Source organism: Nothoprocta perdicaria, unplaced genomic scaffold (genome assembly GCF_003342845.1).
Source record: "Nothoprocta perdicaria isolate Ctin4 unplaced genomic scaffold, notPer1 scaffold_47, whole genome shotgun sequence".
Lineage (NCBI taxonomy): Eukaryota > Metazoa > Chordata > Aves > Tinamiformes > Tinamidae > Nothoprocta > Nothoprocta perdicaria.
This window is the reverse complement of record NW_020455721.1, coordinates 577,180-603,725: the sequence shown is the minus strand read 5'-3', so window position 1 is coordinate 603,725 and position 26,546 is coordinate 577,180. Positions and strand designations below refer to the sequence as shown.

The following is a 26,546-nucleotide window of genomic DNA, read 5'->3' as shown; positions in this document are numbered from 1 at the left end:
AAAAAGTGGATGGGATGGAGATTTCCTGTGGAAAATCTAGTGAAGTCATTTAATTTTTTCTTTCATCTTTTAGAACTCACCTCAGTGAGCTGTACAAATGTTATTGCTTATTTTCCACATTGGCAATATGAAGTGCACAAGTCAAATAATGATTGAAACCTGCTCCTTGATCAGAGCAGAACCATTCTTCTATATAAATCAACATGCATGAGACCCTGACATGACAATATCTTTCCATCGGAAAGCAAAATCATAGATCATTTTTCCCCTTGAGTCAGGCTGGGAAAGTTTCTGCGTATAAAGCCAGCGGTTCCTCTTTCAGGTTCTGTGTGTCCTGCTTTTTTCCCCCAGCCCACTCCCTCACAGGGGACTGTGACTAGACAGACTAGGACCATTTCCCTACTCACTAACATTCGCTCCAGCCATTCAGCAGTTTATGCCAGGACTCTCCTCCTCCCTCTTCTCCTTTACGTTATGTGAATTAATTCTGCTTGCAGCAGCATTTACCCAGGCTGCTCTCCTGTCCCCTCCACAATGACATAAGTTAATCACCACAGTTTAAGCACAGTAAATGGAAGTCAGTTCACCTGTCTCTCTAGAAATTAAGCCATCTTCCCTAAATATGGCCAAAATGTGCACAATTTTAATACCTCTATGTTATTATTTACAGAGCCACTCAGTCCCTTCTCTCTCGGCTTTGCTTTCCCAGAACACATTCCAGGAGAACATGTGGCTCCATACAAAGAGATAAAGCAGATCTTTCCCTTAGATCATCATCTAAGGGAGGCAGAGATGTGCGTTTGGCTCAGATCCCTAGCTGAAGTCAACAAACGATTTATATCACTTGAGGATCCAGCCACTTAGGTGAGATTGCTGAGTGACTTAAGTACCTCTGTGCTGTGCTTCAGGGCCGGCCTTGCCAGCTGCACACAGCTGCTCACACGGTCTGCCAAACCTCTCTCTGCTCAGTACTGCTCATACCACTCTCCCCTCCTGCAGAGTTCAGCATTTGTACCCCTTAGGCCACAGTCTTCAGTACAGCGGCACCACTGGCCCATGCTTTTGAGTCTTTTTTTAAAAATCACTCAACATTCAATTTCATCTAGCAGCTAGCGTAGTCATTTTGCCTTTATACCTTCTCCAAAGTCCTGTCTTTTATTTCACCCCAAGGCTTCATTCGCAGATTAAATTTTAAGCAGAAAGTCAACCTTGTTCAAACAAATAATGACATTCCCTGAATTGTCTCAGGAAGACCCAATGGCAGCTGAGATGGAAGCAGAGCTTCTGGCTCTGCTTAACAAGTGATCACTCTGCTGGAATCAACTTTGTGAATGACTGCAACATGAGGCTTATATTTCTTCAGCTAGGAAAGAGTATTCACACATATGAGCCTGTAACAGTGGTTAGAAGAGATGAGAGAGATCCTGGTCTGATCAACTCAATGTGGTGGTTTCCCCTCCTGTAACTAAACTAATGCAATTACAGCATGGATTTTCCATGCAGTCTATAGACTCCATATAAAGAGATAGAAAAATAAAGGACATCTTGAAACATTTAGTGAGAGTTATTAAGTGATGTCTTTTCTTATCTGTTATCACCTCTGCAAATATATCAACTTGAAAGCTACTTACCATGCATTGCCATTTTAAAAGTAAAATACTTTGCAAACAGAGGCCAATATGAATTGGTCAAAACCTGTAAACACATATGAACCTCTCAGATGGCACAGTACCAGGAAGAGATTATGCTATCTGACAGTTGCCACGGATGAAGTTTTCTAAAGATGGATGCTAAGAGATGGAGCCATGACAGATGTGTAACCCTAAAAGAAAAGAATGGAAAATCAATGAGAACTAAGAAAGACCATCCAAAAGCCAGAGCCAAGAGCGCACTTCAGATTCCTGCAATGTGCCACTAGAGAAAGTCTTTCAGAACATTAAAAAATTAAATTCTGAATGTAGATTGATTCAGTGTCAAATATGCAAAAAGAAGTATCTGTCTATAGTTTTATGATGTTACACAGCTACATTAATTTTGGTAGAAGAGGTAATTTAAATCCTTTGGGAAACATTATCCTCTTGATATGAGCACATAACTCAGATTAATAGGATTTGCATATGCATAGCACTAAGGAGAACAACCCTGAGTTTGGAAAACAGCTTTGTATTTTAATCAGTTTAGAAAGGCCAGCAAAAATATATACTGGGTTCTAGTAATTGAACAGCATTTGTTAACTTGTGCTAGATAATAATTGTGAGTCAATTGATCAATAGTTAGAAAAACAATAAACAAGGATATTTTGGAAAAGTAAACAAAATGTGAATAATGAACAGTCAATGTAATCTAATCAAAAAAAGCAGGTAGAATTTGCCTTGTTAATCACCTTAAATTCTTTTTTACAGGCCAGACCAAATTTATGCCATATCCAAATTGTATAATTAACTCTGTGTATGCAATCTCTCAGTTGTTCAACAATACGGATAACAGCAGTAATGGTATAATTATAACTTACAGTCTGAAGTAGATAAAAACCTCCTAGTTCTTAACCAGTGGTTGTAATTAAGAGTGGAGAAGGGTAATATTCAGAGCATCTGTTTATGCTCCATTAATAAGATTGGATTCCACGTTCCAACACAGCAACACTTCACCGCAACCCTGCCTATGTCCAGCAACAAGGCAATGCCTGGGAAACACAACTTGACTTGAAGGGAATCAGCTCCATAAGTAGGGGTTGAGCAGCGGCTGTAGACGGGGAATGCATCAAACAGGAAGCGTGCTAGGAACAGGTTATTTCCTGTGCCCTAAGCATGTCTTTGCTCGCTACTGCATCAATGAGTGGAGGAAACGGCATTTTGTGGCAGAGGGGAATAAATACACATGTCCTTGTGTGCGCACACACACACAGAAACAGAGCCCTGGCAGAGACGAGGCGGGCAGAGGGAGGTGATTCCCAGCGGGCGCCGATCAGCCCCGCACCCCGTTCAGCACCACGGCGGCGGACAGCGCCGCTCCGCCCCGCACCCCGTTCGGCACCACGACCCCCCGTTCAGCACCACGGCGGCGGACAGCGCCGCTCCGCCCCGCACCCCGTTCAGCACCACGGCGGTGGACAGCGCCGCGCCCCGCTCCTGGCGCCCGCCACCCGCAGGAAGGGCCCGTGGGGACACATGCCACCCCCGCGCGTGGGGACCCTGCCCCTCCACCCCCAGGCCCAGGCTGGGAACCAGTGCGCTTCATCCCGCCGTCCTCCAGTGTTTCCTAAGGTATCAAGGGTTATTTGGCATCCTCTATTACACATTAATAACACGGTTTTCTTATGCAAAGTTGCTGGACACTAACTTCAGAAATACTTTTTTTAAGCACACGCACACACCAGATTAAAGACTACTGCACCTTATAAGCAGCATGTTTCAGAAGTAAACTGGCCCCTAGCACCATCAGGTACAAACAAAAGTGGCTAAGCAAATTTTCTAACACTCCTTTCCCCAGTGCACATAGTTCCCAGGTGCAGGCCTCTTAGTTTGCACTTCCTCAGAAGTGACACCCAGAGAGACAGCCCAAAAGCTCAGAAACAAGCGGGAACCACGGGCACGTTTCAATTGCCTTAGCTCACTCACTCGATATGGGTTGCTAAGCAATTTTTTTTTTTTTACTAAAGCTCAAAACTACTCACTGCCAGATGGATTAATGAAAACACACACTTGCTATGCTTCAGACACTTTCCATTTATGTTTCTCAATACACCAGGACTGTTTCTTTCAATTATTTATTTTAAAGGAATTAGATTCCCAGGTTTGAAAGCAAAGCTCTGCTACACATATTAAAGGGAGCAGGGGAAATAGGAGGAAGAGAGAAAAGCTGAGCACAATTACCAAATTTTCCTGTGTGTTGTAGGAAAGAGGTACCTAGAGACTTGCACATCTTCCAGGATTTGTTGTAGTAATGCCAGCGTGCCTAGCTCAGCATAAAGATGAGAGGCACCAGGTAACCTCAAGGTGCCTTCCTCTTCACCAGGTTACCTATTCATGACAGTATCACCTGTGACAGTGCAAGCCAACACAGGATGCATTTTGGCAGTCCAACCACATGTACAGAGCCTCTTTTTGCACACAGACATGCTCCTTCCCATTTCACCTCCTTCTTTGCTCCCAGCTCCATAGCGCTGGAATTCGGCACTGTGGGCCAACTGGGTCACCACCCAACTTACCTACAGCTCGTTTATTTTTTTTTTTTTGGGGGGGGGGGGCTGTTGCTTAAAGAAGTCATGACGTGAAGGCAACAGGGTGCGCACCCAGGGCCGGGGGGCAGCGGGGAGGGGTCCCTGCGGCGGGGGGCACGGCGGGGCCGCTCTCACCTGCGTCGAGGTTGAAGGAGATGCGCGCCTCGGCCAGGTACGGCGTGTCGCTCTTGGAGCGCACCCTGCGGATGGGCCGCCGGTCGATGTCCTCCTCGGATGAGGCCGCCATTAATGTGGGCACGGTGAGCAGCGTGGCCCGGCGAGCTGAGGGCGAGCGGCGAGCGGCGGCGCGGGGCGGCGGGGGAGGAGGAGGAGGAGGAGGACGGGGAGGGGGGGAGGAGGAAGAGGCGCGCGGGAGGGGGAGGGGAGGAAGGGGGGAAAGGGAGAGGGATGGGGAGAAAAGAGCGCAGGGAGAGGGGGGGGAGAGAGAGGGAAAACCCGTCAAGGATCTGCGGACGGGAGCGGCGGCCCCGGGCCCCGCTGCCCCTTCCCGCCGAGGCGCGGCGCGACCCGCTCCGAACGCTCCGGCCCGGCCCGGCTCGGCCCGGCGCGGTCCAACCCGGCGGCGCCGCGCCCGAGGAAGGCAGCGGCTCCGGCTCCGGCTCCCCGAGCCTTCCGCGACCTCCCCCGGAGCCCCCGGGCTCCCCAGGGCTCCCGAGGGGCCGAGGTGCTGCCCCTTCCCGCCCGCCTTGGCCTCCGCGCTGGGCTCGCCCGCTAACAGGGTGACACGGGGTGCCCAGCGGTTTCAATTGCCAAGGTGGCTGAGGGGCTTTGCGCCATTGCTCCTTTTTTTATTTTTATTTGTAATGACTTTGTCACTTAAAGCTTGGGACTCAAGCTTTTTTCATGTTCAGATCTCCCAGTGGCAGGTGTCTGGGGAAAAAAAACCAAACAAATAAATGACCCCGCATCTGTTTATTCTTGCATCTATGTTTTAGTTCTATCAGAGAGCAGAAGCAGGGTTTTTATTTGCAGCCCAAAGCCAGAGTTAGGAGTTGTGGGTTTGGATTCCATCTTCAGTCTAAAACGTTCCTTCATGTGGTCCTAAGTAAAGATAAGCGACCTGGCCCTTTGGTCACAAAATGAGGATGAGGTTTTGGTTGCCTCATTCTCTCCATAACATCCAGCTCTTGGTCTGGAGGTTGTTTCTTATGTGTTTGTGGACTGCCTACCTTACTGGGATCTTAGGATGTTCATGTAATACAAATAAAAAAAAAATGTTTTCTTTAAAATTAATTAGCATGGAAGTGCTACACAAAGTAAGAGTTTAACAATTACAATATATAGCAGGGAGTGTACCAGTTCATTCCTTAATTCAGATGGTGTAAAGAAAGCATGATCTGCTTAGAGCTGCCAAGTTGTCCGGCAGCTCAGAAATCTTTGGTTTGGGGTGACCTCCTTAATAAGCATTTCAGGAAATGCGGGGGCTGCCTTAGCTCTGCAGGCAGCCCCTGGCAGCTCTGAACTGTTTTGGGGTGGTTCTCTTACTCATCCTGCAATAGTTCTCTCTTACACTTTTGCCAATAACCCTAGCTATGTTTTGGGCCATGCAGGGTCTTTCTCCATGATTAGGTCTATCTATCCATCTCCTTGTTAGGTGTAGCTTAATTCTGCTGTTAGGTCTAATTATCCCTTTATAAATGTGCAGAACTGCTACCCTGTTTCTTGTTGGCTGGACAGGATAGGGTGCAAATAGGTCTTGTTTGCAAATCCGTTCTTTCCTTGTTTACAAAACCATTCTTTTTGCTGTCTTTTTGATCTCCTTGGCTGAAGACCCAGGCTAACCCCTGGGAACATGTCTAGTTAGCACTGGCAGGAGAACTTTGGGAATGATTCATGTTCAGATGTCCTTGGTGATCCACCATGCCACGAGGTGAGCAAGGAGTTACTGTCTGGTATGCATACAACACTGTGAAGTCTGCAGTTAATACCATACACTGCTCTTAAGGGAGGAAAGGCTATGGTCATACCTGAATTATCCAGGTTCAAGCAGATCCTTGCCTCTTCCAGGTAGGGGGTGTCACTCTTAGACCGGAGTCTTCTGATGGGTCTCCGGTCGATGTCCTCCTCTGAAGACGCTGTCATCAGTGTGGGCACAGTGAGAAGAGTTGCCCGACGAGCTGATAAGAAAGAAGGGGAGAACAGTGGAACACAGGCGAAAGGGAAAGGAAAAAGAAGGAGAAATAGTGGAGAGGGAGGTGGGAGGAGGAAAAAGGAAAAAGAAAATCATTCTGCATAAAATAAAACCTTTACTATGTAGCAAAAGAAGCTGTTTCCTGAAGGTCCCTTTCTCCCATGCTGCAGCATTTAAATGCTGCGCTGAATGATGCAAAGACAAGATGAGAAAAGAAGGCTAAGCAGGGTGCCCTGAAGATACAGGTTCTGCTCTGTTTCTGTCACAGAATTCCTATTTGATGTTCCTAGTCTTGCCACTTAAACTGCTGTTTTCACAGCTGTTCACATGCTGCAGCCCCTGTGTTCTCCACAGAAGTTTTGAGGCTGTGGTGTCTGAGTAATGGGAGTATTAAGTACTCTGTTTTCCGAAGGCAGTGGAGGCTGTGCTTGGAGCACAAGAAGTGATACCTACAGCAGCTCTCTCCAAATTCAGTTTCTTGATGCTTTAATTTGGCCATTGAAAGTCACAGATGCTTTGTGCTTTTTATCTCTTTATGTCTAAGTTTCTTATCTATGAAAAGGGGGAGGGTGGAGGGGTCATAATTTTCCTTCCTAGTAGATTTTGTAAAAATATAAATTCATTAGTATTTGTAAACTACCCATATACTTTAGTGAAGCACCAATGAAAAGCCCAAAGGAAATGGCTATTTCTCTCTTCCGAACAGGGTTTAAATGGCTTGAGGTCATGTCTTCAATGAGGAGAAAGGAACATATTTAATACTGGCTTATTAAGTGAGCACTGCCCACTCTGTGCACTGATAAAACAAGTTGTAGGATAGTAAAAAATTACTGAGTCATCATGTAATTACAAACTGTACTGTAATACATATGTATAAGGCAAGTGAATAAATGTTTCGGAGGCCTAAGAATTTAGCACTTGACCCCACAGTCTTGATAATGTATCTTTAATGTAGGTTTTTTTATGTGAAAAGCAGTTATGGGTGTCTGCCCAATGCTCTGGGTCACAAAGAGGAACCCCTATAGATATATTCCCCTTAACTCTCTCTCTGAGTAGAAAAAGGTTATCACAAATGCTGGATGGCATCTGGTTGACCCCTTCAGGCATGAGTATCATGCTGGGTAGGGACCCTGCATTTTTCTCCTCTCTGTCTGGAAAGAGAATTCCTGCTTGAAAGTCCAGCCTTACACTTAAAGCGGGTCTCTCAAGAGCTACTGACATCTACTTTAATGCAGGACTACTTAAGAGAATGTATTCCCTCTTTCAAGAGAGCCTCCCAAAAATATACAGCTTAGGAGGTTCACACCACCTCTCAAATGTTATCCCTTTGTTAGCACTTTGACATGGGCTTGGGAGAGCTGGGTTTAATTCTTGTGCCTGATGCAGCCCCACATATCCTTGCCGTTAGATGGGAGGTGGTGTATCCTCACACTCTTTCCAAAGGATCCAAAAGAATCCAAAAACCCTGGATTTTTCTTGCTGTTTGGGCATCATCTGGAGTGACAATTCATAATTTTGAGTTTTTTGTTAGCTACCACACTTCAAATGGCAATGAAATTCTGTTTTCCTGCTGGGGATGGAGAGCACAACTGACTGACAGTGACTAACAGCAAATTCTACAGTTTTGTAACAGAGATTGTCTTTAAAGAGCTTTTTTAGAGTTCTAAATAATATCTGTCTAGTAGAAGCCTTCAGATGCCTAACACCAGTCAGGCTTTAGGCATGATAGCATATAATTAATATGATTTAACAAAAGCTGCCACTATGTATTTTTCAATTTGCAGAATTATGTGGTTTACCAAAGAAATATTGGTCTTGGTATTTCTGCTCTAGACTATCTGGGTTTTGGGTTTAAGTAGCTTTCTTTCAAGATTTTGCTCATTTCTAATTTACCACGTGGATTTGAAATAGAAGCAAAGGGCAAAATTGATTTACTGGGATCAGCTGTTCAGATCATGGTAAAGCAAACATCGCTATTAGACTGTAAACTATTTCTCTCTTGTAATGAATGTACAGTACAAAGATAAAGGCAAATGGAAAATTTCTGCAATGGAAAACTTCGTATAATGCCTCATCAAATTTGCAGTTAAGGACGATTTATTTTTACATGAAGTCAACATTGTAAAAATTATCTTGTAAGACAGCCATGTACAAGATTTGTCTGATAAAACTGATCCAGTGTCAGATTAAGTTAGGGAAAGAGTACCCATGCAATTTAATGGGTTGCTGGATCAGGGCATAGGACACTATTTGAAAAAAAAAAGAACGATTTTAATATTCCATTATTGTATGCAGAAGATGAGTGAGTTTTTCTTTGTGATTATTTATAAATAATTTTTACTTTGTGTATAAAAATATTGGAGTCTGGCATATATTTATTTTTACTAGAGGTAAATGGGTATTGGAAGATGTTTCCCGAAGCAATCAAAAAATATGACTTCCACAGCCATGATTATCTCCCCTTTACATATATATTTTTAAGTATTTCCTGAAAGATGTATTCATGGAAAAACTAGATATTTTAAGTAAATACTGAAAAAAAAATAAGATGGAGATAGTATATTACCATTCCTTACATAACCTGTGGCATTCCTTATGAAGCTCTGCCTTTTTCTTTTTAGTAAAGCTATCACCATTAGCCCCATATGACCAATGTGTCTATCCAGATAACATTTTTAGCTTCAGATACTTTCCACAAATTAGTTCAATCTCTGATAAACATTTTTAAGTGATGGCTTTACAGGAAAGTTATAAAGGTCTCTTGGAGTCAAAAGCTGCACTGCAGTACGTGTTAAAAGACGGCTCACACTGCAAGTACATTTGAGACTAGTGTCTGGAAATTCAATGTAAACAGCTAGTCTAAATGCTATATTTTTCTTAGAATGGGAATAGAGAATGAGAATTCTAAGAACAGTGAATTCTTAGAATGAGAAATAACTCATTTGAGTTAAATTCATTCTGTTTGCATTGCTTTTGATAGAGTTACAGGGAGATAACACGTTAGCGATATCTTGCTTGGTATTTGTTAGAAAAGGAAAAGAAGACTTATGTGGGAAAAAAATCTTACAGAAAAGATGCTGTAACATATGTAATCACACACTAAAATTAATTATATATAATTGCAAATTCATTATCTCAAAATACTGTGTGTTATTGAACTATGACACAAACCCACACTTAGAAGAGGGGAATGGGAAATATACAAATGATCATATTGCATTAGAGGCAATTTAAGCAGGAATTTAAGCATAATAAGTTAGATCTACAAGTGATCAATTTTTTGAATATTGCTTGAAAATACAGAAAACATGGAGGGTTACAAATAATTTTTGGCATTTTGTTTTTTTCCATTAAAATACAATTTTACATATTTTAATAAAAAAAAGTGCTAATTTTTGTTTGCCAATAAGTATTCTTTGTTTTATAATGTCAAAATCCAGGTATTTTAAGACTTATATTTTTAGAATAGCTTTGGTTTTTTAACCTGAAAACTTTCAGAAGTGAAAAGTCATCCATCCAATATTGATCAGAAAACCCACATTATATATTTGGATTGCATTGAAAAGTATATGTTTCTGATGCATATAATCAAAAGCAACTTCAGCTAATGTGCAAATAGCCATAGAGGAATGATTTTTTACATCAAAAGTTTTCCAGACTTTTTTTGAGGAAAAAACATTTCACGGGATAAATTTTGAACCGATTATCTTAAGAATACCTGTGGTATTATTTTAATTGCAAGGCTGCTGTTGCTGATTGAGTAAAATTCTTTTGTGGTACATATTTTCATTAGAAAGTGCACAAGCTTCTTCCTTGAGTGAATTTTACTGGCATTCTCTCCTCTTTCAGTTCTGCTCCTCCTTCAAGCTTACCTGGAAAGGGCTCAGTATAGTAAGCTAGATTTAGATAACACTCACATAAATGTATTTCTGGATAAATAAAAGCTTTAGAATCATAAATCCAGGTTTGTTTTGATGCATCTAGAATATGTTTTTCTTCCATCTGGGCAAAAAAAGATGAATATTATTTAAAGCCTGTCCAAACAATGGGTCCTGGGGATGCTTACTACGAAGTAGAATCACATGGTCTGATTTAATGGCATTTCTTTTTCATTTTGCTTTAAATTCAAGAGATGAAGAACAACATTCGAAGGATTAGAGAGGTGAAATGGGGCATGACAGACAGGAGAGAAAAGAAGTAGAATGTGTGCAAACACTGAAGATGACATAATTTGTCATTTATGAAGAATGATTTATAGGCTTGTAACTCCTGGATAAACAGAGAAATACATGCATATAGATTGCTGCATTTTGCTAAAGCAAAGGTGTTGAGACCTTTGACACTGGCTTGACGGACATCAATAACCTGAAAGAAAGGACTTAGATAGGTGGTTTCAGAACACACGCCTAGGAGTTGTATGCAATAGTGTATATATACACGCTATTGACCATCATTCTTGGTTATTAAAGCTGGGTAAATGCATGCACAGGATGCCCATGTGACATTTTTTTGTGTGCATTTTAGAAGAAACAAACTTGTTCTTCCGCCTTTGTGTCAAAAGGTGTGGGCTTCAGAAAACAACTGTGCTTTAAAAAAAAAGGAGGGCTAGATTATAAGGTATGGAGAAATAGTGACTTAGTTATTTTAACTAGAAGAAATAAAGGAATAAATGAAGGACAGTAAATCCAGCAGAAATAATAAGTGTGATTCATGCATAAGCTTTCCATATGTAGTGGTATCTAGCACTGGACAGCAAAGAATTTTTAATATATAGATAGCTTGCTGAGAATTAGGGAACCTTTATTTCTTCTACCTGTAATTTAGTTGACCTGATATTGAAATAATGAACAAAAAGTAGCTGAAGTGACATCATTGCAACTAATAAAGAACAATTTTTATGCAACTGGTGAAGATAATGTATCTAACCTGCAGGCCAGAGACTCAAATGAGAACATTCAATTGCCAGTTTCTAAATTCTAAGCCTGAAATAATGGGAACATAATAGAAGAGAAGATGAGAAGGGGAAAAAAAAAGTCTTGCTGTTACAAATTTGATCTTATTAGTGTTACTAGCCTAAGAATCAGTGACATCATATGACTAAAAAAAAGAACACTTGCAAAATAACTCTGAGGAGATGTTAATCTATAGATTGGATTGATCATATCCATTCTGGTGAATGTAGTGTCCTAGTACCAGCTTAAATGAAAAAGAAGTCTGCAATGGAAGAATTCTGGAGCACGGTTTGTGGGTGTAACAATACTGGACATAATTTGATATATAAAAGCAGAAGGAAAGTAGCACTGAGTAGTCAGCAGTGATTAGAGTCAAGCATGTAGAATGAATCAGCACTGTGTGAATTAAAAGAAATGAGCAAAAGTGAAGCAGTGGAATATATAAATTGTGGAGATAGGACAGGAAGCAGGTAAATATGGAGTTAAAACTAAGTGGGAGCATTTTATTAAATCAAACCTGGAAAATTGATATAGGAGAATATCTTGAATCTTGAATCTCTTGAGCAATCATCCCTTGCGCATCTATACAATATTAGGAATATATTATCCATTCCTCCTATCTTTCTTGCTTATTTCAATATTTTTCACTACTTTACATTTTTAATCGCTCTTAACAGCTATCAAGTAGCTTGCAGGAAGTTGCAACCAGTATGTGAATATGTAATGTAAGTGGATCCATAAATAATTTATGAATATAAAGGCAGTTTAAGCTTAGCCTTCAAGAGAGTTCTGTTCAGTTAGTTAAATAACCACAGTGTATCCTGCCAAATGGACTGGCAAACAAATTCCAAGTATGTAGCAGCATCCTGATTAATGAAGATCATTTTAAGCATTGGGCCCCCTGCTGGCATTAGAGGAGATGAAACTGGGAAATTCTGGACACAAATTTCCAGAAAATTAGAAATGATTTTATATATCTAACCTCAGGCTCGCTGAAGAGCAAGGCTACAAAGAGTTTGCTGCAGGCAACCCTATTTTGCGATGGTCCCTGAACCCCTCATTGCAATGTACTGAGCAGAAGTATCTTTTCTCTGTATATGTTCATTCAAGGAACTTTATTCCCTTTTGCACAGTGGCCCAGTCTAAATGCTAAGGGAGGTGAGGAGGCACTGCCAGCTGCTTGCTGCAACCGTGTGTCATCACACAGCAGCATGTATTACACAGGAAAAAAAAGAGGTTAGGTATGAAGGGGGCAATGAGGGTGCCAGACTCCATCTGTGAGCATTCACTCCACTAGACATGGAGCTGTCCTTCTGCCCTGATGGTTCGTGAATTTTGTGCTTCATGCTTTTAATAGGAAGGATCCATCATTCCCCTACTTGAATGCCTGCAGTCTGGTTTATTAAATGCTAAGAGCTGGTATCACCTCCGCCTTTTGATATGCTTCAAAGGGAAGTAAGGGTGTCCTGCAGGAGGACCCATCCAGCGGCGCTGACTTCATTTGCAGAACTGCAGCTGGGACTGAGTCGCAAGACTCGGTGCTGGGGGGTTGCGTGTTTCTTACTGCTGAGCAAGCCTGGCAGTTTCAGAAGCTTGGCCAGCTTTCAACCTCTTTAAAAAAGAGCAGGAAGAAGCCTCAGCAACAGCTCTCATCCCTGCTCTTGGTAGCTGCCTTTACACTGGGGCTCTTGCCCCCTTTCTTAGCCAGGATGCTGCCATGCCTTCAGCTCTGTTCCTCAGTGATCCCGTCCTGACTGCTGACTCCCAGCTTAGCTTCGTACCTGCCTCCTCATTATGAACTTGGCTGGTGAGCTGGTCTCTTGGTTGAACCTGGACACTGTTGCTGGACCCGCTCTGCTGCCCTTGTTTGGGCACTGTGGTGCTTTACCTCTTGTTGGTGAAGCTACTGCCTCTGCCTGTATCCCTGGCTCTTGGCTCAGCATCCCTTATGGAGCTGCCTGCTCCATCCTGCTGCTCCCTGACAGCAGCCTACTCAGCTCTGTCATATCTGAGGTGTTTCTTTGCATGACCAAATGTAGAACTTCTTTCAAGTTCATCAAAGCTAGTGTCTCTACAAAAGAGGCTACAATTGAGATGGGGGCTTCACAGTTGTAGCTTGAAATTACTACTTGACCTGTTTTGGGGAAGTTGTTTCCTTTCTTGATTCATGTCCTTTCTTGCAACATGGAATTCCTCTACCTAAATAAATGCTGACATAGATGCCTGCAGACAGGCATCTTTCATCTGAGGTTGCTACCTGGGAATTTATAATCAGTGTAGATAATAAGATATGATTTATGTTATCCCAAAGAAGATGTCTAAGACCGGGTGAAACAAGCTGTTAAGATGACTTTTTCTCTCCACTGATTATACGAGTGCCGTGCTATAAGGAGCAGATGTTTCAGGTGGAGACATCTTCACTGAAGAAACCTAAGGCTAAGTGAGCTGAATCGTATTGTAGATCTCATTACATAACCTGTATGGATGAAGGCAACATTCACAAGTAATTCGAGTATTTTATTTCCATGTACTTCAAAGAGAGAAGAAATTTTCAAAACTTGGAGACCAGGTCTATGTTTAGATTTCAAATTAAGATTTTTCCTAGAGAAAGGGGCCTGAACCAGGTCTGTTCTTCCCTGTTTCTGCCTTGCTCATGCGTCATCAAGCATTACGTACTTGGTGAGGACACTGCTATATATTTTCTAGATGATAACACATGGCAACAGAAGAGAGAGTCAGAGATGACTACAGGCCTTAGGATATTCTTGGCTGGTAGCTGAAGACCACAGCCAGCTGGTTACATTTACTAAGTTGCTCTAAATCTAGATAATCCTGCTGCCAGACCCAGCTTTTGTGACTATTCCATCCCTCCCGTTTTGCTTTCCTTGGAGGAAATGGGGAACAGCTGTTTGAACAGCACATGAAGCCCAAATGGCCAGAAATCTTCTGCTTCTGCTCCCAGCCTACAGGCATGAGGTAATGGCTGCTTCTGCACAAGTAGAAGATGGGAGAGGAAGCAGCTGATTCAGTCACACCTCTCTCCCCCAACCTGCAGCAGCAAAAGCAGCTCTGCAGCTTTCTGCAGGGTTAGGAATGAGTTGTGAGTGTTGGTGAAGACAGTATGGGCTAACGAGGTTAAATTTTGGCTGCCAAATATATATTTCAGTTCCTATCTGAGATCAAAGCACCCTGTATTTAACTGCACGAGACCTGAGACCAGCTGAGATTTACTATTACCTGCTAGCAACAGCGTTATAGCTCTTTGGGCTTCTTCCCAATATATTATGGCCTGTTTCCTTCCCTTCTCCTCCACTCACAGGGAACAGGCACTGGTCCAAATCTATGCTTTATAGCTGCTATTTCTAATGTCATATCATTTGTGTGAAGACATTGGATAGGACAATTTGCTTTATTTAGAGGATGAAAAAAAGAAAAGGCAAAAATCTTCAGTTCTCACAGAAAGAGTAAATTGGTCATAAACCACCTTCTGTGGTCTGTAAATACAGCACACAGTAAAATAATAACTGTAATAATATATACAATGCATTTCAATGCTGATTTTAATTAAATGGCTGAATGCTGGAGTCTTCTTTCCTCCAATTTTAGCGTAATACAATTTTAATGCATATACACAAGTTCTTTGATAGCATGCTTTGCTAATAGTAATATGTTATTATATTATCATCAAATAATTACTTGTGGCCCCATTAGATAGATTGGGTGACAATGATTTCTGCAGACCTTTTCTTCAGTTCCTAACTAGCTACTTGAGCTACACTATTAATTAATGGGTACCTTACACTCAGTGCATTTTTTTAAAGAAAGTTAAGCAAAGGCAGCCTAACTGTTTCTCAGAAGGCAGATAAGGAAAGAAATATGTTCTTTTGCCCATGTTTGGAGAAATCATGCCATTACCTCCTATAGAAATGTCTGTGCTGTAGATGCCTGCCTTCAAATTTGGCACAAGGTACAAAGATGGCAGGCATAATCAGTGCTGTACAGGCGGCTCCAAGGCATACTAGAATAGCATAGAGTTCCTTACGTACGAAGGGCAAGAGAGCTTTAAGGGGCTTGGAGGTAAGGATGTAATATAAGGGTATTTCCTACTGAGACTTTGCTTGTGAAACTCTTACAAAAGCCTTGTGGCTTGACCCACGAAAGCCATCTCTGTCACCTCATGCCCAGCACCACACCAGCAGAGGTAGACAGTGAAAGGCTCTGGAGCTGCTGACTGCCCTAGCCGCATTTCATCTCGCACATCTACTACTGCTGAGGAGATTGTTCACCCATCCTTTCCCTCAAGCACTGCTCCTGTTGCCAGGGGGCTGCCGTGCTGCGGTGTTTGAGAAGGTGGAGCAGAATCGGCATCTCTTCGGTGCTCACAGCAATTTCTCTGCTGGCAGCCAGATTGTCAGAAGGCAGCCTGCCTCAAGTGCGGAGATCTAAAGAGCTAAGGGAGAGTCCTAGGATTTTGGCTAAGAGATCCGGTGAACATGAGGGAAGAAGTATGAAGAACAAGAGCTGGGAACAGTGTGGAAAGAGGGGCAGAGAGAAATATGAAAAGTGCAATGAGGCTCAGCCATCACAGCGCTGTTCCCAGTTGTTCAGGAATTGGGGTTTGGGAGCCTTTGTGTCATGCTGTGGGCAGAGGAAGCATGTGCTCACCTGCAGGGGACAAAAAGTTCCAGTGCTCCTTTCTCCCTGTTCTGGAAAAGTGATGGAAACCTGTATGGTAGATCTAAAGGTCAAACCCTGATGATGATATGTGTATCCATATGTATACATTTCTGCAGGATGGCCTCTTTTTTTTTTTTTTTTTTTTTTTACCAAGGTGCTAAAGGAAAGGTAAAATTTGAAAACTATGCACCCAACAGAGTGGTACAAGCATATCTATCTGTGAAAGCAATATAATTTCTCTAACTGTGGGTAGAAGAACATTTTTTTTCTCTAGCTGCCTTCTTAGAAATATTTATAATGAAGATTTTCTCTGCAACCCTTATTGGTCACTTTGTAAACAGTTATGCTCATTGCATGAAGGAATATTCTTCCATAGCCTTTCTGAACCTTGTGGTATATAGAAGGCTGTTGATAAATTGATACAGAATGTCAAGCAAGTCACAGACTTCTACATTCTACGGAATTGAAAACAGGTCTGATCTCATAAGAATATCTAAAAATTTATTATTTTAATACTATTTTTGTAGCAATGTTCAGGTATGTGTTTTGAACACTGAGGGGAAAAAAAAAAAAAGCAGCAACCAAGATCTGTCATTACCCTCATTGGATTTTCACCTAAGGTACCAAAAATTTGCAGTGGTAGCTCAGTGCTGTGTTGTGACAAGAAAGGTTTGCTGTCAACATTTTCCTGCATGATTGATATTCATAAAATTACATTATGATGGCTGGGACAGCAGCTGCGTGTGTGTTATTGAACAGCACCACAGTCAAGACAAAGGTTAAAGGTGGTGCTGACCCCTCTGCATCCTGAGAAGGTGGCAGTCCCTGGGCAGATCTGGGAAAAGACCCTCCAGAGGAAAAGCAAAACTCTCTAGGCTGGACTCTGGGTCCACATGGCAACTGAATGAAGTTAACAGTGAAAAAATGGACCAGGCTTGCAGAAAAACAGGCAGTATGTGGGAAGAAAAAGGCAATGAAGCTACTTGGTCTTTACAGTTTTCTTCAATTTGGTATGGCATTTAAAGATTTTTATAAGAAATAAAAAAAAATCTTTCCTCTTTGAAATTGCAAATTTTCTGCAAAAATAGAACTGGTGAGAAATATGTACACTGACTTTGCCAAAAATATATTTTTTTCATGTCATGAACAAGTCTCAGCTACATTACAGCACAGTTAGGAAGTTTGATTACTGCTCCTATCTGTTGCACTGCTATTACTCAGGGAGGGCCAGTATTTCACAGGGGAAGGACATGGGCCTGTAAGAGGGCTCTGCCTGTGTACAGGGCATCAGAGCATCTCAGAGTTTGCCTCAGCTGGTCATTCCTACAGCACTGCATAGTATGTCCTGAGCACTATTGCCAGCACTGAGAAGCGAGGAGGAAGAGGAAGCACCTCACATGCTTGCACAGGGTGCAGCAGGAGACACAGCCGTGCCCTCTGACTTGTCCATTCTGGATCTGCACTGCCAAAGTCCGGGTCTCTAGAGCTCCTTCTGTTCCCGCTGAGTGCCCAACAGCAAGAAGCTTTTCCTTATCCTCCAAGGGAGCAAATCAACCCTATCATTGCTGCTCTCACAATCCTTGCATTTTGCACACTCCAAGCATTTTGAAGGTCTTTCCTTATGTCTCCTTGCACTTCAGCAGTTCAGTCACAGCAGCCAGCTATTGGTCAGCCCCAATATGTTTTATTATACCATTATAATAGTTATATTCTGAGACAGCGTCCAGAGTTTCTTACCTTGAGCCCCTTGACTGTAAAACAGTCTGTGAGCAGACTCGACATCCAGAAAGTAGTCCATTTTGAAGGATCTTTGTGTTTGCAAACAAAGCTCCTGTATCAGTGATGAATCAGATTCCTGGGAAAAATGATAAGAGATGTTAGAAAAAAAAATGATAAGTTTCTTTGTGGAAAGGATTGGATAGGCAGTCATCAAAATACTAAGTCTGAGATATTACAGTCAAAACATTCTCAAATCCCTATTCGTTGAACCTCATAAATACCCTTTTCTATTTTAGTTGGGTTATTTTCTTTGAAATCTGTGTCTACAGCCATAAAAGAAAAGTGATGTTATGCAATCTTGCATTAGCAAGTACCGGGTACACTCACTTTTATCCTAGTCACAGTCTCAGTCTCTGTTTCTCACACTACATATTTGAATCACCTGCCTGTTACATTTGATCTTAAAAATAACATCAAGAAATCTTGCAGCAAGGACCTTTCTGAGCCATTTTGGTGCCCCGGACAGCAACAAAAACAAATCCATGGGCAGGACCTCTGAGCAGGCAAAGCCAGCATTAATGCCCATTATGTCAAAACTGAACTAGAAATGAAGTCACAAGACTGCACTTTCTCTGGTGTTTCATTCCACCTAAAGAAAAAGGAAGGAGCCTTTTCTCCCCTCTCCCCGACCACAAGGTGCAGCAGATCTTGCTGCAGTCAGTTTTCAAAGAGGCAATAAGAGCAAGCATTAACTTGGCAGGACGCTGCAAGCACTGCTTCCTAGCTGAAGTTTGTGGTTTTGACTTTCTCCTGAGCCTCGCATGTGCCTCGCTTGTGATTTACATCTGGGGTGCACAAGGAACCAGGTTTGCCCCCGCCCCACAGAGTTCCCAGGTCATGTTATCGTGACCCTTCTCTGATGTTTTTCCATCCTGCATTTTTTTCTGCTCTCAGCAACTTACATAAAAATCCAGGATTTGCAGAAAACACACAACCCAGACCTCTCCTCCAGACCTCTCAGTTAGCTACAGCATATTGTTATAAGCACATAAGCAGCTATACACAACAGTTGTTTAAAGACAGGCAGACAGACATACCTCTAGTCCTTTTCCATGAGAACCTAACAGAAAGGTTCAGGCAGGAAGACCGACCCCTCTCTTCAAACAATTCCTTTAACAACTTTGGCTAAAATCAGGAAGTCAGAATTCCACAATTATTACTTTCTTCCATTCAGCTTTCATTGATTAACGTGCAGCTTTTTTCTAAAATTTAGAAACCGGTTCTGATGAGAAAACTTCCAAAATTCCTCAGCAAATCACTTCATTGTAGCACTCCCAAGCCCACAAATGATACTTACTGCAAAATACCAGGAGCTGCCTGGCAGTGATGTAAGCTCCAGTAGTTTCAAGGAGGGCTTCTTTGATCTCACTAAATGTCCCCAGTGTAAGCAAACAATTTTGATTGTTTGATTGGGACTCTGATGAATAATGCATAACGTCAACTGAACTTCCTTTATCAGATAAAAATGGCCAGGAGATGTTGTTACTTAGCAACAGGAGGTGACACTACGATCATCTCCCCCACGCCCCCTCACCCTCCGCACTGAAATATTAAGCCCCTGGTTTTGATTTGATAAAAACTTTCCAAGGGGGAAAAAAAATCTGCATCAAGTTTCCTTAAAGATTTGTGTTTCACTCTAGCCTTCCTTATTGCATCTTACATTCTCAGATATTTTTAAGTGTTCCATAATGATTAACCATAGCATTTTGTTTTGTCTAATAATTTGCTTTTGGTGACTAAAATCCCTTTCTTCATCAGTTACCACAAAAGTAATGAGGCTGTTAAATATTTTATCATGACTATAATGCAAATAAACTGTTCTTGAAGATATTCCGTTCTTTTTCTGGTACTGCTTTTTGGACAAGGCATACAGAAAAAGCAACACACAAAATGTTCCGGTGATTCTATATGAAATATGTAGATTATCCAGAAACCTTCCCTATTGCAGAATTTCTACTTTCAGCAAGTCATTCATTCTTGTTGGTGCTCTAACACCTGATACAAACATTTGTTAGGAATCATAGCGTTTCTATATGAGATACAGTTCTGTGCAAAATGCATGATGTAGCTTTCTGCAAGAGATATACATTGATCAAAAGCAAAAGCTATATGCAAAAGATTTAAAAATAAATAGAAAAAAAGCAGATGCAGGAGATAGGTACTTACCAGTGTTACTGACCTCTTTCCATCCTACCGTCATGGAATAAGACTAAGCAAATGCAACCCCAGCCTGTGAGGCAGAACGAGCAGCTTCTAATTTTCCCTTCAACCTCAAAATCAAGAGTACTGAACAGAGAAAGGTGACGGATCTGCTGTTTTATATTATGATGAAATGAAAGCTCTTAGCAGAGATCTGAGTAGTGCTGCTTTTTTTTATATATATTACATTAGCCTGCTAATTTGAGGAAAGTGAAGGGCTTTGTTTTACTGTCTTTTATCTGTTCTCTTTGCTACCCCCACAATTTAATTTGCATTTAAAATTATTCTTATGTCTCCACTGCACTCCAAGGTGTGGAGCATTTTCTAATCATGATGAATGTTCACTGTGGTTTTTGTGCAATGCCACTTTTATTCTGAGCCAGAAACATGGTGAGTAATTATAATTGCCAGTTATTTTCTAGAATGAAATACAGAGTGGCTGTCTGATGCAGTTTCTGAGTTTTTCCTCCATTTAGCAGCATATTGCAACAAACTATTCAGCCAAAGCATAAGTAAAAATATAAAGCAAATAGCACAGTGTCATGTCATCATAGCTTAAACATGACCCTGAAAGCAGAATGTGTCTTTCTAGCAATAATAACTTCTCTGAGTGTGAAAGTGGGCTCGGATAGACAATGAATCTGAAACGCAGCACAATTACTTTTTGTGGCTTCCAATTCACCCAGTTCAACATTACTGGAGTTTCACACTATTTTTTGGCAGCCTACCAAAGCCAGGTGCTAGAGGCTAGTGACGGCAATGCTATGAAGCTTCACAGGGCATCCCTCACATAACAGCCAGGAATTTGCTGCTTCCAGCAAATCTTTCAGAAACAGATCAGAGATTGAAGAGAGCAGTAATGAAGTGATCCACTCATAAATTTAATCTCAGAAATTCAGGGCAAGAACAGTGTCAGGGAGGACAATAACACTCAAGGTTCTACTTAAGAGGTCAGGTATAGATCCTCTGACATGCATTGCCACAAAACATAAGCAATAGTCAAAACTAGGTGTTCTGAAAAGCTAGACTTTTGTTATCAGATAACTTCTTTTAATGTGAGGTTTTGAAGCTTTTAAGAAGAAAGGCAAGAAGACACATAAATACTCAGAGAACAGGTTCTTTTGTGCAGGTCAGAGGGGAAAAATCTCTGTGAGCTCATTATTTCATGGATTTCTACTCCGAGATTTCTTACATGTTTCTTCAAAGCACCCAGGCAATATCAAAGACAAGGGTGAGCTACACGAGCTTCAGGTAGAATCTGGCCTGGCAGTTCCTACACGAGCATGTTGCTAAATATGGCTGGGTTGAGTAGGAGTGTCACAGTGCCACCTTGGATGGTGGGTCTGGTTTATGCAAACTGTTCCTGTTTTCAGAAGTGTGACAAACATTTTCATTTCTAAGCACAAATTAAAATAAAAACAAACAGCAAGAAGACCACAAGCCTTCCTCTTTGCATTTCTGAGACTTACTACTCCGTATTCCATGCAATGTGGAGAGTTTGTATTTGCCATGATGACTATGGAGCATACGTCCCTCCAACCTACTCTCTGATAATTATTGAATCTGTTATCTTATAGATCAAGGGCCACATAGATGCTTATTCCAGTTGGCTTTTTTTCAGCAGGAAAAAAAAAAAAAAGAAGAAGAAGAAAAAAAGAGAAAGAGTGGCATCACAAGACACAGAATGAAAAATGGAAGAGAGGACTATCCTTCATTCTCCACATAACCCATGCCTGCTTGCTTGCAGTCAGTACAGAATGCTTTTTTCTGGAGGTATTGGGTATCCCAGTCTCCAGGAGGTGAGACAAATACAACCTCGAATGCTAGAGACTCTTTTACAGTGTCTGTCCATCAGCCTTTGGTGTGTCTTTCCAATAATCTTTCACAGAATCACAGAATATTCAACGTTGGAAGGGACCTCTACAGATCATCTAGTCCAACCTTCCCGCTCAAGCAGGCACACCCAGAGCACGGGGCACAGGGCAGCATCCAGGCGGGTTTGGAAGACCTCCAGAGAAGGAGACTCCACAACCTCCCTGGGCAGCCTGTTCCACTGCTTTGTCACCCTCACTGTCAAGAAGTTCCTCCTCACCTGGAGATGGAACTGCCTGTGTTTCAGCTTATGGCCCTTGTCCTATCTCTGGCCACCAATGAGAAGAGCTTGTCCCCTTCTTCCCTGCATTCTCCCTTCATAAACTTATACATGTTAATCATAACATTTATCATCATGTTTTCAACCTGTCACCTACCACCTTGACTGAAAAGTGCAATCATCAAAGCCGCCAGCAGCATCTCTGCTGACCATTGCATGATCATCCATCCTAATACCTTCATCCATTCAAGGATTTACAGTTTACTTTGAATTACAGTGCAGCAGTTCTGACAGCTATAAAGAGCTCTGTCTGACTAGAGTGTACTTAGCAACAAGGAAAATAACAATGCCTTTTTATTTATATATTATTATTTAGATATATATTTAGATATTTCTATGGCATTTGTCACCATGATGGAAATCCTTGCTTGACTGTTTACAAAAGCTTAGACCTGACCATCAGTCTCCAAGACGGATCACATTACCACCAGTTCAGTTGAAAGGCCTATGTTGTAGAAAACTGTTCAGGTGAAAAGATATGTTCCAGGTTGAATGTGATCCCCAAATCACACCATATCCTTGAAATTCAAATCTGATGTTTTGCACTTGAGCCAATACATGCTATACTGTAGTGTATGCTCTGAAACTATGTTGGCAAGAGCAGTTTTGCACCTCAGGGCATTTCTGAGAGGGAAGGACAGCAAGAATCAGAACCAGAAATATTGCTTTCCAGCTCACTAAATACTTCCCTGTGCTCTCCCAGCTCCCGGAAGATAAGCTTGCAAAACCTATTCCATTGCCTAAACCTCTTATCAGTACGATCCCTCCTCAGGATAACCAGCGCAATGGTTTGGTAATATACACAAACACCCACAAGATTATACTGAGACTACACTTCTTCTGATCTGGATTATAAAATCAGCCAACTGACCTTTGCTGAAGAAATACTTGGAGGAGAACTGTCATACTTTGGAAAGATCTGAAACAGGCATTCCTCATGGTAAGCTTAAGTAGCCTACTACATCACATTTGACTTTTTCCCCCAAGTTAAAAAAAAAAAAAAAAAAAAAAAAAAAAAAAACCCAAGCCCTCAGTTGGAAAGTAACACTTGGCATTTAAAGGGAGTGAGTAGCCTTCTGGTTTTCTAACAGTCAGATTCATGTAGGCAACAGGATTGGGTTTTTTCCTACCCTGAACTCTCTACTGAGAACATAGCTGTTACTGTAATGACTCAGAGCCTCAAAAAAAGGGAAAAAAAAAGTCTGCTGCTGCTGCTGACAAACACTAATATTAACCTGAAAGAAAGTGGGAGAGAGAATGTAATGTGTGACTGAAGAAGTGTAGGCAAGGTGATTATTAGAGAGTTGTTTCCTGAGGGACACAATCAGAATAAAGGAAGAACATAAAAGTTTAAGCCCCTAATCTATGAAGAAGGTGCTTAGGTGTTTTTTGTTTTTTTTTTTAATTATAATTCTCAGTCTTCTGCTTAGATGCATTAGAAAGAAAGGATTGCTAACAAAACCAGGACAAAAAAGTGTTCTCTATTTCTTATTTGCAAAGCAAGACAAATATTACAGTACACAGAGTATAAAATAAAACACAAATATTGAAATGAATATTACATGTGCTTTAGTGATAAAAAATACTAACACTGATGTTTTCAGAAGGTTCTACAAGCTTTGTATAACTCCATCTTGGCTCCCGAGCTGACACCAATTATGAATTTTAGGAGTTATCTATAAGAACTGAAACTTGGCGTGTGTGTGCACATGTGAGTGCATGTCTATTTTTAAGTGTTTCTGCCATGAAAACAAAACAAAAAAAAATCAATAACCAAAAAGCCTAAAGAGAACATAAGAGTAATTCTAGTTATTGCAGTCAGCAGAAAGTTTGCTCTGGATTTTTATCCAGCATCAAGGGCACATCCTTATTGTTTAGCTCTGAAGAGAAAATTGCACAGTTTCCAATGTAGAAAAGATGAACACGAAAAGAGGCAGCTCCAGCATCTTGTGACATGAACAAGAAGCTTCTATTTGAGAAAAATCTTAAAGTGCTGTCATGAAGAACAAAGGTTAGATATCCTGCGTAGAAAAAAAAGTCTATTCTAAGATGATATATGGCAGTTTCATACGCCTTCATTTGAAGGAGGAGAGGTTGAAGTCATAATTATATGATAAACATATTAGGGAAGAGAAATTTGGGGAGAGCACATATGTTAAAACTTATTCTTTCAGTCTTATACAGGCAGAAATTCTTCTGTACTAAATAGACCCGTGTCATCACCCTCAAATATAGGGCTAGATTATTTGTTTCCATAACAAACTCTGCAGGCATGGAAAAACAGTGATATTGCCCCATTGGTTTTCACAGATGACTTAGGGGGGAAAGCAGAGAAATGCAGAACTCTCTGGAGCTGGCAAACTGGATGAAAGCAGTAGGGTATTGGGTAAGCTCTCCTCCTGTTGCCCCATCAACACACGGTATTACAGAGGGAGAACCATCCTTGTTGGCTTCCTAGTCCCTCTTTAAGGAGTTCTGGCAAAGAAATTCCAAAAGGGTTCCACAGAACAGCTGGAATCAATGAGAGGAATCCAGCAAAGCCACTCACCTATGTCTCTGTCTTCCTAGCCCTGAACAATCAGTCACCAGATCTTGAGCTATCCCTCACAGAGTGGACTGGCCAAAGAGGAATATGAAAACTCAGTGACACTAATTTTCAGCAGAACAAAAACCCCACTAATGCATGTACTATGATCTCAGTCCTAACCTTCACCAAACGGTGGGAAAATGCAACAGAGGGAATTAAAAAAATTGGTGTTTGCCTTCTGATGGCCTTTGAGAAGTTGGACTGCTAGTGGATTGTTCCTTAATCTTGTTTGAGTTGGTTACCAATTGTAAACAGAATAAACAGCTTTGAAATAACTGAGCAGCTGAACATAAGCATCGTAACATGGCTACATCTGATAGAGATCTAGGAACTGCAGTCTGGTTAGAACAAAATAAAATGACTTCTCACAGATTGGCTTTATGTGAGGCAAAGACATAACTACAGAGCATTAATGAAGTTGCAGAGTAGAGTCCTCAAATAACATGATGAGACTTAACATTCATATGGCATAGCACATATATAGATAAATAATGCATATGAATGCCAGCACTGAAGTCATTTACATAAATCAATCTCTTTCCCTTCATCTACATCATTCAAAAACTGCATCAGCTTCCAATATCGTTTTCCAAAGTATTCAACCCATGCCTTTAATGATTAACTTTCCTAGCAAAAGAGTTAGATCAAGGTGAGCTCTAGGAAAAAGAGCTGCTGTGTAGCTACTGAAGAGCTTGGCCTTTTGCAATAGGAACATTTGAAGAATTTATAACGAAACAGGTAAATGTGACAGAAAAATCACCTCAACATCTTTAATGTTCCTGGCCATCCATATATTACTATACTTCACTAATGAGTTATCCCCAAGTTTGTATATAATGTTAATTAAGTTTGGACACAGTTCCATACATGCATAAGTTGTATATTTTTCTAGATTTGAAATATATCTATGTTTGCAAAATGCCACTACACATTTTGCACATTTGAACATCTTTCTTGGCTTCATAGAAGGATTTGATCCTGCACAACGCAAGGCTAAGCAATGTCAAAAATGATAAACAAGACAGTGAGCCAGGAGAACCTAATTCTTTGTTAATGGTATTGGAAATGCAGAACTGTGAAGTTACTTCTGCCAGGTAGCAAAAATATGGCCTTACAGAAGAAAATGTGTTGTAGCTAAGTGTTCCAGTAACACGAAGGGGCTTACACTTAGCTTGCTTGTCTCCTCAGACATGCCTGTTTTCTGCCCACGTCCTCCTTCATTTCACCACATACTGCAGGCTCAGGAGAGTACTTCACACTCTTCATGTTGCTCGTGACTTCAAAGAAATTCTGCACGCCTTTGAGCAAAGCCACATTGCACCTGCAGTAGAAATTTATAGCACTAAAGCCACCTTTGCATCCCACTCTGAAACACCTAATGCTGATCATCTCCAGTTCCTCTACCTTGACAGAAGAACAAGCCTTCTGACATAGTGCTGGACTAGGGATTGTTTCTAAATCATCACACCAGTCAAGGACAGGTCAAATGGGTTGTACTTATTTTTAGTCCAACACATGGAGGAAAAAATAAAATGCTTTTGTCCTGCTGCCCAAGTTTCATAAATTATTAGAGGCACTGCAGGCCTGTTAATGAGGTGTATCCCCATGAACTGTCAGAACAACGTGTACTGGCAGATTGCAAATAATTGCCCTGAAAAAATGACATTTTGCATTCCGTAGGTGGCCTTATCAAAACAACATTCAGTGTTTGTTCAGTGTCCCCCAGGCTGATAACTATTAATTTTAATAAAAATTGTCTTTAGACAAATGAAGAAAAAGGCATTCATGGCAGATTTCTTTTTTTTTCGATTTCATTTCACAGGGTCTTC

The 26,546-nt window shown here is 41.3% G+C and overlaps 1 protein-coding gene across 1 annotated transcript in view; it reads right to left on the bottom strand.

The window, feature by feature from the left end:
* Positions 1–18,997, bottom strand: part of PHACTR1 (phosphatase and actin regulator 1) — a 287,592-nt gene extending 268,595 nt beyond the window's left edge. The window contains exons 1-4 of the mRNA XM_026047024.1: positions 18,817–18,997; positions 17,738–17,855; positions 6,208–6,357; positions 4,355–4,501 (exon numbers count right to left, since the gene is read on the bottom strand). Coding sequence (XP_025902809.1) covers positions 4,355–4,501; positions 6,208–6,357; positions 17,738–17,798 — 358 coding nt within the window. The 5' untranslated portion in view covers positions 17,799–17,855; positions 18,817–18,997. The remainder of the gene's footprint in view (positions 1–4,354; positions 4,502–6,207; positions 6,358–17,737; positions 17,856–18,816) is intronic.
* Positions 18,998–26,546: the final 7,549 nt, after the last annotated feature.